At 38.5% G+C, this 15,806-nt stretch overlaps 1 protein-coding gene across 2 annotated transcripts in view; it reads right to left on the bottom strand.

Moving 5' to 3' along the window:
* Positions 1 to 1,259: 1,259 nt before the first annotated feature.
* Positions 1,260 to 15,806, bottom strand: part of LOC114465486 (RNA polymerase II elongation factor ELL) — a 40,867-nt gene continuing 26,320 nt past the window's right edge. For both annotated transcript variants that reach the window (XM_028450525.1, XM_028450524.1), the window contains 8 exons: positions 8,520 to 8,761; positions 7,887 to 8,011; positions 5,263 to 5,377; positions 4,242 to 4,683; positions 3,441 to 3,501; positions 2,201 to 2,372; positions 2,061 to 2,105; positions 1,260 to 1,944 (listed from right to left, as the gene is read on the bottom strand). In XM_028450525.1, coding sequence (XP_028306326.1) covers positions 1,834 to 1,944; positions 2,061 to 2,105; positions 2,201 to 2,372; positions 3,441 to 3,501; positions 4,242 to 4,683; positions 5,263 to 5,377; positions 7,887 to 8,011; positions 8,520 to 8,761 — 1,313 coding nt within the window. In that variant the 3' untranslated portion in view covers positions 1,260 to 1,833. The remainder of the gene's footprint in view (positions 1,945 to 2,060; positions 2,106 to 2,200; positions 2,373 to 3,440; positions 3,502 to 4,241; positions 4,684 to 5,262; positions 5,378 to 7,886; positions 8,012 to 8,519; positions 8,762 to 15,806) is intronic.

Genomic DNA, 15,806 nt, shown 5'->3' with positions numbered 1-15,806 from the left:
TAAACTATCTAACAACGTAAACAGCAGGAATATAATCTGGGCCTTTGATACTTGTGTAAGCTGCTAATATGTGTTGTGGTTAGAACCTAATAAATAGATCATTTTAGGCCAGAAGTTCTCAAACTCTGGGTCACGATCTAAAGGTCTATTATGGAAATGTCCAATCTAAATTTACAGGGAATTTATTCCACCATCATTCTGCTCTCCACAGATTAGATAAATTCTGGTTATTTATCTATTTATTCATTGTTTTAATTTCCATCCATCTTCTGCCGCTTATCCATGGTCGAGCTCTTTATCTTTCTGCTCGGCTGGGATCGGTCCACATCACTGTAGACGCAGCACTCATCCCCCTGTCGACCTCCCCTCACTCCTGAACAAGGTACCTGAACTTCTCCACTTGGGGCAGGATCTCATCCCTGACTGGAAGAAGGCACTCCACCCCTTTTCCAGATGTATTTCATATTATTGCACAATTTGTTAATTTGTTGAATTTCAATTAGCGGAGGGGGGTGACTTGTTCCTGGGTCTGTGGGCTACATGTGGCTAAAGCAGATGCTACAGTAATGCCATGGATCATTTTGGTGTAGAAATGAAAATGGACGATAGCAGCTATAAAAATCTTCTTTTGAAAATGTCGACAGCTAAATCAGATGCAACTGGAAACTTAACATCCAAGGCTGTGTTCAAAACACCATACTCATACTTAGCCTGACGTCAAAATGAGTATGTAGTGCGTTCACATTAGATAGTATGGAAAGATGGAGTACGCAAGAAATACCTGAATGTATACTATATCTAACTATATCATTTATTAAGTATGCACAGTGGGCACACTAGTCATACTCAACCGACCCATGATGCATTGCGAGCGTAATGTAAAATCATCCTGGGACTGACTTCAAGATGAAAGTCAAACTTCCTCTTTTCAAAACAAAAGAATCTCTTCTTCTCTTGTATTAGATTTGAACCCTTTAGTAAACAGGGCTCTGGTTTTGAAGTTAACCAGATGTTTTGTCAGTAGCCAATGACGGCTCTCCAAAAATATCTGAAATGCTGGTAATAAATGTGCTTCAGTGAGTTTTATGGATCAAATGAGCACATGTTGATATTCTACTTGGTCACTTTCTCACTTAAAATGTTTTTGTCCATCAAAGGTGGAGAATCAACAAAAATATTTAGCCTCAGTTTGCTTCAGGTTTTTGTAGTTCTAGGTTTGAAATGCATCCTGGGAAACTTGGAAGTATATTTCAGTGGGAATGCTCATCATCCTAATCCTCCTAACCATACTTATAGTATAGTAGACAGTAAATACTCATTGAGTTTGTAGCGCATAGTATGGAGTATGCCATTTCGAACACAGCCTGTGTTGCTGTTTTTAAATATGTCACCATCCTCATGTCATCTTTTTCTGTAATTAAATTGAACAAAAGAAATGTAACTCTTTTTGTGGTTAAATATAAAGACTTTCAAAGCCTCTATTTTCTCATAGGATTGATTGATTGTACCATCACTTTAAAACTGGAGAATCAACACTTGCTCAGTTCTGATGAGATACGTTTGGCTTTCTCCTACTACCTAAACATTATACAGCAGAACAAATCAAAATCCAGCCGTCCAATTTGTCATCGACGTTGACATCCTCTGCGATAAAGGCTAATGTGTAATCACAAGTCAGTGGTCTCAGCTCACATGAGGGAAAGAAAGCTTCACCCCGGCGTGTAAAGTGATCTGTGTCTCAGAAACAGGGCGACCCGGCTGTGCAGTCTTTGGGTCTGTTCAGAAGTCTTTTAGTCCAGTTGTAGTGCACCACTTAAAGGGCGGGGCCAGTTACTAGCAGAGCTGCTGTGAACGGTCGTAAGCAGTGATCATGCCCTTGATATGAGACAGTTTCTTGTGTAGGTATTCACATCGCTTCTTTTCATCCCGGTACCCAGGGAACTTCTGCAAGTGAACAAAAGCAGGTTTCACTCATTAAACTGTTCTGGCTTGACATTTAAGATACTGTAAGCTGCAGTTAAAGCAGCTGGAACGTAAACAACATCTAAAACGGTCCTTACTTTTCTATACTTGTGGTACTTTTGTAGGATTTGGTCTTCCATGATCTAAAAATAGGGCAGAAGAGAAGTTCATACATGGTCAGTTTGAGGCTTTTTTCTCTTCTTGTGCAGCTACAGAAAATACTCATAACACTCAGTACCTTGTACTCTTGAGTTCCTGGGGAGAGTGTGTTGATCTTTAAACCCAACTGAACAAACATTTCTGTGATGGACCCGATCCGGTCATGAAGTACTCTGTATTCATCGTACTCGGCACAGAAGTCTTCATTGTACTGTTCCCGCTGCTCCAGTGTTGTTATGGGGCAATATTTTCTACACGAAACCCAAATAAATCATCACATTTAATACAAAGCAAGATTATTCCTTCCTTTTAAAATCTGAGCCCTGACTTCCCATTGCTCCCAGTAGATGGCGGTATGTGTTTGACACATCTTTGACTTCACTAGATGATGTGTTGAGCAGATGTATAAATGAAAGACATAAGATAATTTGTTTTCCAAGTCATTCTCAGTGAAGCCTTGTGAAGCTTATTTGGACATGCCTAATGCTTTCCTCTGTTTATACGAGTGTTTAAAGGCTGAACGCAAGCCTTCAGCGACGCTCTCTGCCTAACAACACAAACCATTAACATCAAACACAGCCTTAATATTCCTGAGCAGATGTGGGCAAATAGCGGCTCAGGGGCCACATGTGGCCCTCCGTCTAATTTGGGGTGGTCCCCCAAGAAAAATACAGAATGTTACTCCAAAAACACAAAAACTGATAGAAAAAAATGAAAACAAAAATACACAAAATCAGTAACAAAAAACACACAAGACAATTAGCACCTGTAAAATTTCCCAAATGACAACAAAAACACAAATTGAATCCAAAAACACAAAGAAAAAACACCAAATAACAAAACACAAAGCCAAAAAAATAAATGAACACAAAATGAGAGAATATACAAAACTACAAAAAACACAAAAATATACAAAATTACTAAAAAACAAAAAAACAAATACATGCAAAATGAGAGAAAAGTACACAAAATTACAACAGTAACATACAAGACAAATCCATAAACACACAAGATGACTAAGAAACAACTAGAAAAAATACAAAACGACAACCAAAATACAAGAATTCACAAAATGAATCAAAAGCATCCAAAATGAGAACATAAGCAAATAAACGACAAAAAAATACACAATATAAATCCAAAAACACACAAAATGACTACACAATTCCAAAAAAATTACAGAAAATACACAAAACAACTGACAAAACCTCACAAAATGACATACACTATGCAGAAGTGATCATTTTTTGCATTGCACTTCCAAATAAAAACCATTCACCCTACAAAGACAGACCCTTGGCCACACATTATGATCTTACATTAAATAGTCAGGAAGTTGTTCTGTGCTTCGGCTGACGGATGTTTTCTCTGCATCATGATCTGTAGTCAAGAGAAACATAAATCCATGTAAACAGGTGCTAGTGTGACATTACAAGTCATATCAAGGCCAGTGTGTTTTTATTTTGCACTCAGATAATATATGTCCTATGTATCAAACATGAATCACTGTGTAAATTACCAACTGATTCAGTTGTAGATATCTCAGTCACTCCAACTATACAAAATCAATGAAACTCCACAATATGTGCAGGGCTCACAGTTTCCCCATGCTAATATCACATGATGGCAGTCACTGTGCATTTCTAATTGTTGAAAGAAGTCTCAACTTCTGCAGAATCCTGCAATTTTCTTAAAATTATTCCACAAATTAAAGCTGCTGGAGACATTTAAAAAAAATAAAAAATAAAAAAATCAGATAAAGACATATTGTAGGCCTCATAGGTCAATACATTAAATCAATCATTTGCTCAAAAAATGTAAAATGTTAAAATTGCTGCTCGAAAGTGCTGTAAGCACTCTCTTATTGACATTGTCAAGAGGGGCCAAAGGCGCAGTATGGAAGCATTGCAGGGCAGCTGTGGCTACAATAGTAGCTTACCCCCACTGTGTGTGGAGTGAAAGAATAATGCAATGTAAAGCGCTTTGAGTGTCTATGAAAGGCGCTATATAAAATCCAATAGATTAGATTATTATTTGCAGCGTTTGGCCAATTGCAAACACAGAGAAACCCAGCAGAGTAATTACCAGTGGAGGTGTGGGATCGTTGCGTTGCCTTTTACCTTTGATATTTTCCTGGTTTTGCTTCAGGTCTGGGCTGGTTTCTCTCCAGTTTGGTTTTAAACGCTCCCAGTCCTTCTCCTTGTGTTTCTTGGACCTTTTCTTTTTATGTTGCCCATTGGCGAGCTGCTGGTCAGTGCAAAGGGACGGGCTATTGTGTGTGGGATTGGGGCTGGGTGCAGTGGGAGCCAGTCCTGTCCTCTCCACTTTGGGAATAGTGGACGAGCCACTGAGTTTGTGTGGTGAGCATAGGCCGTTTGGGCTTCCCAGGAGATGATTAGTAGTTCTGTCAAACTCCAGCTTCTTCTGTAGACCAGAGTTTCTGTTAACTGAGGGATTCTGTGACCCATTGGCGCCATAGTCTGTGTGTGTGGCAGGCTGGTCCAATAGCCTTTGCTTTTTAGGGGTTTGAAGGTTGGAAGGGTCCAAAGCCAGCGGGCGTTTCTGTAGGAGGAGAAAGCAGCTCAGTGAGTAGATGGGATGGGCAACGTCAAGCACAGCGAGAGGCATTAAAATGTTCTCAGGATCAGCATTAACACAGGATAGAACAACAGGTCTCTGTGAATTTTAGTTGTAATTCTGTATATTTTCTTTCATTTTGCTTTTTTTGTGTCATTTTGTGTAGTTTTGTGTGTTTTTGTTGTCATCTAGTATATTTTACAGTTGTTTAATTGTAGTCGTCTTGTGTTTTTTCTGATTTATTTTCTGAGTTTTTGTTTGTTTTTGTTGTTTTGTGCATTTTTTGGAGTCATTTTGTTTATTATTCTCATTGGGTTTTTTTTTTACGTCATTTGGAACCATATTGTGCTTTTGATTTTGGTGGCCACAGAATTATTTGCCAGTCTTCCATGTCTGGTGTGTGAACTACATTGCGTTTGTTAAAGTGTGCTTAGATCGAGAGCTACAGGATGCAGCTTTGGATTTCTTTTCACAGCATCCTAATATGTCAGATGTGTTTTCAGGCATTCCTCATCCTCCGTGAAAAGGTTTTGGGGGAAAATACAATCCAAGGTGAGCACTTACCACAGAGAGGTTCTTTGCAGGACTGAGATGTGATGGAGAGTCATCAGGGGTTTTGTGGGATGACTGGTTGGACTGGGGACTCCTAAGCAGGCTGCTATGGAGTGGCTGGAGTTTCCTGTGGAGAGATTATGAACACGGCACCTTTAGTTAAACAGGAAGAGAATGTAAGTAAGTCAGACATGGGCAGGTGGCAGCCCTGGAGCCACATGCGGCCCTTGGTCTAATTTTGTGTGGCCCCCAAAATAAATAAAACAACAAAAAAAATAAAAGATAGCAGAAAAATACAGAGAAAAAAAACCCTCAAAATGACCATGAACACACAAAACGGCAATAAAATACCCACAAAATGACAAAAAAATAAGAAAAAAAAATACACAAAAGGATAAGTGACACCGAAGACACAAGATGACAACAATAATACACAAAAACACATTAAATGACAACAAAAATACACAAAGTGACTCTGAAGACAAAAGATGACCACAAAAAAATTAAAACAACACAAAAGTACAGAAAACAGAATGACACAAAATTGACAAAACTACAAAAATGACTCCAAATAAAAACTAAAATTACACTAAATTAAAATTCCACAAAACATCAAAAATACACAAAAAAAAAACTGAAAAAATTAGTTGACAAACACAGAAAAATACACAAAATTACAGACACACAAGATGACTCAAAAACAGACCCTAGTGTATTTCAAGACACTGGTTGCAGTGGGAAATGATGGGAAATTCAATGAGCAACTATTATTCATCATAAAACCTGCACTTTGAACAGAAAAGCGACAAACAGGGAAGAACTGTAAACTGCAGCTTTTGGTGTTTCCGTGTGTGTCGATAGGAATCACAGCAACACAGACTGAGTCCAGTGGTGGAAACAATAACAGCACATTTAGCTTGTGTCAGACTTAACTCACTTTCCTGGTAATCTGCTTCCTACAGCTTCTTCCTCAAACAAATGCCACGACTAAATGTTCCCCCAGTGGGATCACACACAAGCCCCTCAATCATCGTCTGGTCCCAATGAGTCCAGTTCAGAGCCTTTACACATTAACAACAGGAGCAACAGAGTCCAAATAACAAACGTAGCAATAGGTTTTCTCACACACACAAGTCAACAAGAACTAAAAGTGTTTGTTTTGTGAAGAGAGGATTGAAAAAGACAGGGGGGGTGGACCTGTACTTTTTTCAACAAATGCCTGAGAAGAAGCACGTGCACGTGACTGTGTTTACTGGCAGGCAGAGGAAGGGCTAAAAGGAGGAAACGCAAAGCTTTTCGTGCTAATGCAGTTTGGCAACAGTGCAGGGAATCTTTTCCTCTGCTTTGAAGTGTGTGTTTGAGATTCATCTGTGCAGATTTATGCCCCTCCCCTTTCACAATGATCACAGCACACATCAGTTCACGGACACTCTGTTCTCATGCTCGTACTCTTTAATGGTTTCTTTTATTTACCTGGTCATGGAAGCCCCAAACAAACCCCTGAGAGGTAAAAACCCAGGACTGACACCCAACTAACCATTTTAACTGAAAGGGGACTTTTGAATAAAAACAATGATTTTCGGTAGAATAGATTTAAATAATGCACTCACCTAATTAGACTAACTGTGAAAATCAGTGGAAAACTAAGCTTACAACTTTTTAAAGTTCACTATAAAACAACATTGACATTGAACAGAAGGAAATATGTTACAAGTTGTCTGGTAACATCTGATGATCATAGAAAGCCTCAGAGGCACAACGTCTTCTAGTGCCGCTCGTTAATGAACAGGCTGTATTATGTGTGACTAAAAGGTTCAAATACATACTCATAAATAATTTAAAAAAAGTTACAATTTTAAAATAAATTGTAAAAAAAATATATATAAACACATTCAAATAAAAAAAAATCATAAAAATAAAAAAAAATAAATGTAAAACGAATACATTATAAAAGTAATTTTTACATTAAAATGAAAATAAAGAATTTAAAATTTAAAATGAAATTATTTAAATTTAAGCATTATATAATAAAATTAAATCTTATCATCTCTACCTGCTTATCCTGTACAGAGTAGCAGGGGATGCTGGAGCCTATCACAGCAGACATAGAGCATGAGGCAGTGTAAACCCCTCTGGATAGGACGCCAGTATATTGTAAACAATATACAATAAATCATTTGACATAACTAATATATCACATTTACATTAGAACAGCAATTCTCAACTGGTAGGTCGGGACCCAAAAGTGGGTCACGGGCCTGTACTCGGTGGGTCGCGGACAGCTGGTCAAAAATAAATAAATACTTAGTGTCTCTCATGTTGGACTTGTCTTTTATTTTGAAAGAAACTTTTCTTTTGACAGGCATGCTGTGAAATGCATGTTGCACAGGAAATTGTATAGATTTGTTTAAATAAAAGATTATACATGTGTTTTCAACAGCTATTTTTGAAAAACTAAATTTGGTTGGTTAAATTAAAAAAAAATTGACCGTGGCAAAATGTAGGTCCCAGGGTGAGACCTGTTGAGAACCACTGCATTAAAAGCTTATCATACCTAGAGTACAAAAATAAATTGTGATTTATTCTACAAGAGCATCTGGTCATTACGAGGCATCACAAACCCATGAACGTCCCACCTGATGAGGAGCCTGTGGAGGAGCTGTTTCTCCTCTTCTACATATCCAGGCCAGTCCCTGTTGACGTGTCTGTAGAGCTCGTCTTTTAGAGAGAAGCTTTGGTCTTTTGGGTTCAGTTTTCCAACCTGGGAAAACAAATGTTAGGATTATGAAATCCATCAGGGAAACAGTAAAGAAGCATAGTGAAATCATAGGCTGCAAATCCTCTACAGGCTGGTTTTGGTGGCCTGGCTTATTTTTGTTAGAAACAGCTTTATATATAACTGCTGCTGCATTTCTCCTCGAACCAATCACTTTCTAAAAATAGTCAAATCCCTGCTTGAACTCCACCTCATTCCTGTCAAAACACAATCTTCCCATCCAAAGATAATTAAAGCTAAGTCCTAATTACAGCTGCCAGCAGCGGTACAGGCTCGACTGGATGACTTCTGTGGGATACTCGGAAATTTAGAACACAGGAAATGTGCTTGAAATAAACTTAACCAACAACAACTACAGGATACTCTCTTCGAACACTAAGTTGTAAGTGAATGCGTAAATAGTTCTTTGAGCTGCAAGTTCTTCCGTTTTAGCTTTTTCTGAGGATGTTCATCACTTGTTGTTAAAGTGATGACATAGCAACAGATAGCTCACCTCCTCCAGTACAGAGATGAGATCTGCCTTGTCTTTTGGAGTGGCTCGCTCCCTCTCCAGCCACAGCAGCAGCTCAGGTTTCTTGTAGGGCTTTAAAGCCAGCAGATGAATGATGCGATCCCTTAAGGGGCGGTGAGCCACAGGGCTGGGAATCAGGCTCCTCTTGTTGCTCGGGGAGTGCTTGTTGCTGCCATCTGAGCCTGATACCAGACCCTGCTTCCTCTGGACCTTCACACACTTACCTGAGATAAACACAAAAGAACACATGGGTGAGTAACAATAGTAAAAAAGGACGACAAGTAGGGATTAAGATAATTAAAAAAAAACATAAATTGTAAATGTAAAAATGCACAAATGACTCCAAAAACACACAAAATGACATTCCATATTAACTTTTCATTGCTATCTGATTTCCTATAGTAATTGATAAGGATATCTTCCCTATTAACATAATTTTAAATCTCATTATGTATCTCTCAATGGAATTAACCCATTAAGCCTCCTTTTAATGTGATGTCCCACTGGATGTATTCCATATAAAATATCATCTGTGCAAAATAAGAAAACTAATTCAACTTCAATTATGGAGAAAGTGCCATATTTATTTTTTTATCATGTTCTAAGGTTGGGGATTGCAGGGTTCCTCACGATATATGTTTTTAATATGTTAAGGTTCTGTTTATTCAGACAGCTTTTCTCACTGGAGAAGAGAATCCCAGGTCCCAAGACGTTTGATATGTCCCTGCGAGTTATTTTATGAGCAAAGTATCAAAGCATCTACTGATCACTTTCGTGTGTCCTTATGAGTTCTTTCTGGGCGTGGCCAACCCGAGAGTTAAGAACTCATAAGATTTGTTTATTTACCAATAAAACGAACCAATTTACCCCAATGAAAATCAAAGATGTTAAAAAGGATAAAAGATAAATTAAGTCTGGGTAATTTCTGAACATTTTTTTACATTCAGATAAACAATTTAGCTTGTTTTATCATGTATGGACAGAGTGCTCTTATCAAGCACTGCCTCTCTATCAGAGTCCCCCTATTCTGTCTGGGGGACTTAGATTAGCACAACACCTGTTTTCTCGCCTTTTGAATTTTGTATTGGGACCAATTTTTTTCTGTCGGAGGTGGCCCGCATCCAACAGAGCAGTAACAGAACCAGAGTTGAGCACGACAAGTGTTTAGATACGACAGACGGAGCACAAAAGGCACATTGGGCCCTATTCTCCCATCTGGACTTCAGTGCTTTTTTACGCGCCTCTCTCCTGCCCAGGCTCCTGACACACCCACCACGCGTAGTCAATGAATGAAGGTGGTCTGAAGCAAAGGAGGTGGACTGGGTCATTACGTCATTATTTTTGGGCTGTCTAGAAATCACGAAACAAGGAGTTTTCCCAATGCTTGTAAATCACAGTGAAATCTGTGAAAATGACTAAGCGCACTTTTAATTTGAAACGCCTTTGTTGATAAACAATGTAACAGATTGATTTGAGCGGATTATTGATCGGATTATTGCAGGGTGCGGATTGGACACATTTTTCTACCCGAGGCACAGTTAAAATCTCTTTTTTCCCCCTCATAATAATGTGTGTTTGTGTGGAAAGCCTGATTTTATTAACTTCTTACATTCCTGCATTCAGAAATGATCATCATCATCAACATCATCATCTGCCATCAATGTTTCACTTGTTATTTACTCTTGTAGTGTGATCCAACTGTGGCTTAACGTTGTACACAGTGTTAAAATAGTTGGATATCAGTCTGACGTCTGTTAGAGTTTCATTGTAACTAGCAGCAGCAGCCGATGCGCGCGCTGCAGCCCACAGCTAATAAGCTCCACGATGCATCCCCTTCCAGGACAAGGAGTCGGCAACACGGGTAAAATATAATGAAATGTAACACATTTTGTTCCATCTAGAACTGGTAAATATGAACATATTAGTAATGCTGATGGTCAATCCTTTGGCTTGCTTGTGTGACTCCTCCCACACATGACAGCATGTCAGTGTTACTTTGGATAGAATCTTTCCAGGAGTCTCTTCTGCAATATTATGAGTCCGTGTGGCTTAAATTGTCACTAGGTCCATTTTTCTAGTGCAATATAATGTTTCACCTTATCGGGGCACAACACTTATTCCAGGTTCAGAAGCGTGTAGGAGGAAAAGGACTTAAGCAGATGGAGAATATGCGTAAGGCCAGATTTGAATGGGAACGCCCACATTTCAGGGCTGCTCCACCCAGAGTGCGTAACTGGGATGAAGGCGCGCAGCGACTGACTTAAGTACAGGGGGAGAATAGCACACAGCCAAAAACAGCACCACTGCGCGACATTTTTGACTTACGCGCATGGGAGAATAGAACCCATTGTGACCAAGTTTGATCCAAAACCAAGAATTATTTCTAAATATCTGCTTGAGCCCGTTGGTATTGTTGGTTCCCTTTTGGATTGGTCGGGTATCCATCCTCTGCCATTACAGAGGTAGAGTTTATTTTAGAGACCAACTCTCACTTTCTCATTCATTAGCAGCTCCGTAGTTAAGGATCAAAAGGGGAGTGGACAAACAAACCAAGACACGGCCTACAGCTCACTCAGATTGGTCTTTTGGTTTGTCCGTATGTAGAGGCTGGCATTTTTTCGGAAATCCCATGGGTCACGAGATTCCCACGGCATTCCTTAATGGGGATATGAAGCTAACTAGCAAATGGTGTGATGTGACTGAGGAAAAAAATACTTTAGAGACACACAGACATATGGTACAGACAGTACTGCGAGGGACAGAGCTGGTTCTACCATCTCTGTGTTTTGGCAGATCGTCATCAAACACCATCACGGTCTAAGATCGTCATATCACACGCCCTTAGATGATACTGATATTATCACGCAAATGGATTTCTCCGATATTCCATATACTGCAGGAAAATCACACAACACTGGAATTTTTTTTCTCAAAGATATTCAACACTGGCTGAGATGAAACAGAAAAAACAGTGCAAAAAGTCAGAGTTTAAAGCAGGGATTGGCAACTGTTTAGTCAGTTTTTAGTCATTTTGTGTGTATTTGGAATCATTGTGTGTGTTTTTGTTATTTTTTGTGTTCTTGCAATTGTGTGTATTTTTCTGTCATTTTCTGCATTTATGTTGTTAATTTGTGCATTTTTGGGGTCACTTTCTGTATTTTCAGTTTGTGCCTCTTTGGAGCTATTCTGTAATGTGTTGTTTTTTGTGTTTTCGTAATCATTTTGTTTGTTGTGGTTGTTGTGTCGGTCTTTGTTGTCATTTTGTGTTTTATGAGTCATTTTGTGTATTTTAGGAGTTTTTTGTGTGTTTTGTGTACTTTGTGCAATTTGCTGTCCATTTGTGGGTTTCGGGAGTTATCTTGTGTATTATGTTGGGCTTTATATTCCTTCCAACTTCTTGAAAGGGGATTTGTTTTGAGGACAGCACAAAATTAGTCCACATGTGGCCCCCGGGCCGCCAGTTGCCTTTGTCTGGTTTAAAGCTTTTCAAAAGTCACACAAACAAGCAGGGCCTTCTTTTTGATCTAATTAAATACATGGTTCTGTCCTCCCTAACCGCTGTACAATTTTATTTTCTTCCACTCAGGTGTAACACTGCCCTCTCTTTTTACATCTTATCCCCTAATAAAGACTAGTGACAGTTGTAATTAGACAATAGAATACTGCCTTTTCTTTTTAAGTATTATCCTCTAATAAAGTCCTTAGGGAAGGTCACAAGTATGCAACAGTATCAATTGATTTCCTATTTTCTGTCAGAAAAAAAACATGCAAATTTGTCAGGAAAAGATTGCACTACATATCATGTCCACCTAAAAAGACAAATGCAGACATGGGTAAAATAAATGAATATATAAATGAAATTAACGTTATTATAAATGAATATATATATATATATATATATATATATATATATATATATATATATATATATATATATATATATATATATCTGTGTTATTATTATTACTGTTGTATATATCTGTGGTTTTTATAGTCTTATTATTATTTTATCTATCTTATTCTTATTTATCTTCTTCCACGGTGTTTGTTCTTTTGATTATTATTACTATTATCTTATTTTACTTTTTACTACGGTGTGAATGTGTTTTCTGGTTTTTGGTCTTTATTTGGTTGACGGTTGCTTAACCATGTACTGTATGTTTCCTTCTTTGTTCTTTTGTGTTTGTTCTTTTATTTGAAGTATTTCTTGAGCCTCTGTAACATGAGCATTTCCTCTCTGGGATAATAAAGTATTTCTGATTCTGAATACAGATATAGGATGTTCAGTACGTTGGAAGGCAGATTCCAAACAAACACACCTTGAACACCTTGTTCTGACAGCATGCGCTGGTTGGTAGACTGAACTGTCAGCTGCATAAACAGAAGCACTTGGAAACAAGAGCAACCAGCACAAAGAGGCCCTTTCTCCTGTTGGTGGACCAAAGGCCACACTTACAGATATCTGCACTGTAATCTCATTACAGCTATAGGCCATACTTTGGAGCACCAATAGGCAACAGGCAACCCGGGGGCCACATGCACTCCTAGGTCTAGTTCTGTGCAGCCCCAAAGGAAAAAAAAAAAACAATAAAATACAAAAAACAAAAATACACAAAATGAATCCAAAAACACACAAAACCACAACAAAAACCGACAAGAAGAAACCCTTTGTTCTTTCCTGTGTTAATGCTTGGATGTGTCATTATTATAAATGCTGACATGAAAGTTGATAATGTGACCCTCAAATCAACCCTGCCATGATAAGAGTTGCATTCACATGGGCAACATAGTTAACAATTGATATTGTATTTGATTCACATTAAGACGTCAGTGTTTCTGTTGAATTTCAGATACTCTTTGAGCTTGCAGGGGCTTGTTTGCAACAGTTCCTCTGAAAGCAGGTGACAAAAAGTTATGTCATCACTAAAACAACCTGCAGAGCAACATTTCCAATGAGCACAAGGAGGCGGGCAACAGTGTTACTGTAGAAGATTTTGTTTAGAAGCTAGGTGATACTTTCCGTTACAGCTTCTACTAACAGATGAGTTTCTAAGTGTAGTGCATATAAGAGCAATGCCAGCCAGTTGCCACGAAATAAAAGACTATGTGTAACTTCTTTAGCAACAAAGTTCATTCTTTAACCAAAAATATCCATTTCAAGATGTGTCTGATCTTTTTGTCGTGGAGTTGCCAGCTTCTTCCTTCCACCAAACAGCCAATCATACGTTATCATTTGAGCTGCAGACATTCTTCTGCAGCAGCCTGTAATTGGGAGTTAGTATGGACATTTTTTCCCTGATGAGTGTGAAATTACTGTGCCATAAAAAGACAGCAAGTCACCACAAAACGAGCCAATGTGCAGCATCCATAAGTCTTTTATTCTCCACTGGCGTCCAGAGAAAGGCGGACACAAGCTGGGTTTCCATTACCCTTGGAAATGCGCAAAATCTAAATAGCGCAATAAACTCTGGTAAACATCTCTAAAAAGCTTTGACGCTTTCATGAGGAGGTATTTCTAATGTTTCGATATTGAAATGTGTCACAAAAGCGCCATGGAAACACTTTTTCCACAAATACACGTCAGAGATAGTGAGGTACCTGGTCACATGACCACTTCTCTCCAAGAAAACATGGTGTGGTACGTGTAGACAAAGGAGGAGACCAGGATTATTAGTGCCACATTAGACATGAAACAACAAAGGAATACAGAGTGTTATAAGGATGTTTTGAACATCCGTCTTTCTGCAGCAAAGTCTCGCGGGATGAGATTTCACAGGAGTTACGAAAAACAACGTTCAATGGAACCACGTTCAAAGAACTTTTATACTTTATAGACATTTAGAAACATCGCTTTTATTTTGCAAAAATCTGTTAGTTAGAGGATGTTAAATAGAATATATATTGAGAAAATGTAATATTTACAGGCTGGGAAAATGAGTTGAAGCCTCAGAGCGACCACTGCACTGAAGGAACACCTGACTCCTCCCACATTCAATGTTGTGTTTTAGTATTTGCCTGATTAGCATGTTTAGCTCATAAAAGAGAGAAAACATTCAACCTTTTCACATGGATGACACCTCAATGTCACAAGGGTTCATGGACTGTTAATGATGAGCATCCAGTACAGTCAGGTTCATTCCAAATGATCCAAGTTCATGTGAAAAGCAGTCGGTTCAGAAAGTGATGGTGAGGAGGAGGTGATGTGCTTTGTGAGGTCAGGAACTCTGGAGGGCTTTCATGAACGATGATGAATTGTCATTTTAGTGTTACTCATTACATTTTAGGCTCAAGCTCTTCTGCATGAGATCTGTTGGTGCACGCTGCTGCCAAACTGTCACAATGATGATGCTGACAGGCACGTTGGCACAGTGCCCAGGCAAGCAGGTCAAAACGAACACAATGAGAAAGAGAGGCATTGCTCTCACATGAAGAAGTATAAGATGACACTTTGATCAGTTACCGGCAGCTCTGGGGCCAAACGTGACCCTTGGTCTAATAATGTGCAGTCCCCAAAGTAAACGCACAAAACACAATGGCAAATACACACAAAATGACTCCCAAAACACAAAAAAAAAACAAGATGAGCAAACATTTATATAAATTGACTGCAAAAAAAAAAACATATACATACACAAAAACATAAAAGTACACAGGATCAAAATAACTGCCAAAAAATACACAGTGACACCAAAAATACACAAAAAGATTTCAAAAGCACACAAAATTACACCAAAAACACACAAAATTTGCAATAAAGCATACAAAATGACACCAAAGACACACGAGACAACAGAACAATATAAAAAAGGACAGCAAAAATACACAAAATGACTCCAAAAAAACCATAAGAAAAATGACACAAAAAGACAACCCCACCCACCCAAACTGATGCTGAAAAAAATCAAACAAAAACACACAAATTGACCAACTAAATGTGCAAAACAAAATACAGTGCAACAACAAAAACCCTAAAAGACCCAAAAACCAAACACAAAGTCTGCAAAAAATACACAAAACAACAACAAACAAAGTCTTTGTGTTGTTATTTCCTGTGTTAATGCTCAGATTGGTCATGATTCTAAAAGCTAATGTAAATGTTGATAATGTGACCCTCAGATCAGACAATTACAGTTTTGTGGCCCTGCTGTGATAAAAGTTACCCCTCTCTGAGTTAGAACTAATACGTGGCTGGCAATTACCAGCAGGACGAAGTGATAAAAGGTTTGCAGAACAATACTAGGAACAGAAAAACACTTCCTGGCAAAAACT

Source organism: Gouania willdenowi, chromosome 6, assembly GCF_900634775.1.
Source record: "Gouania willdenowi chromosome 6, fGouWil2.1, whole genome shotgun sequence".
Classification (NCBI taxonomy): Eukaryota; Metazoa; Chordata; class Actinopteri; order Blenniiformes; family Gobiesocidae; genus Gouania; species Gouania willdenowi.
This window is presented reverse-complemented; position numbering and strand designations above follow the sequence as displayed.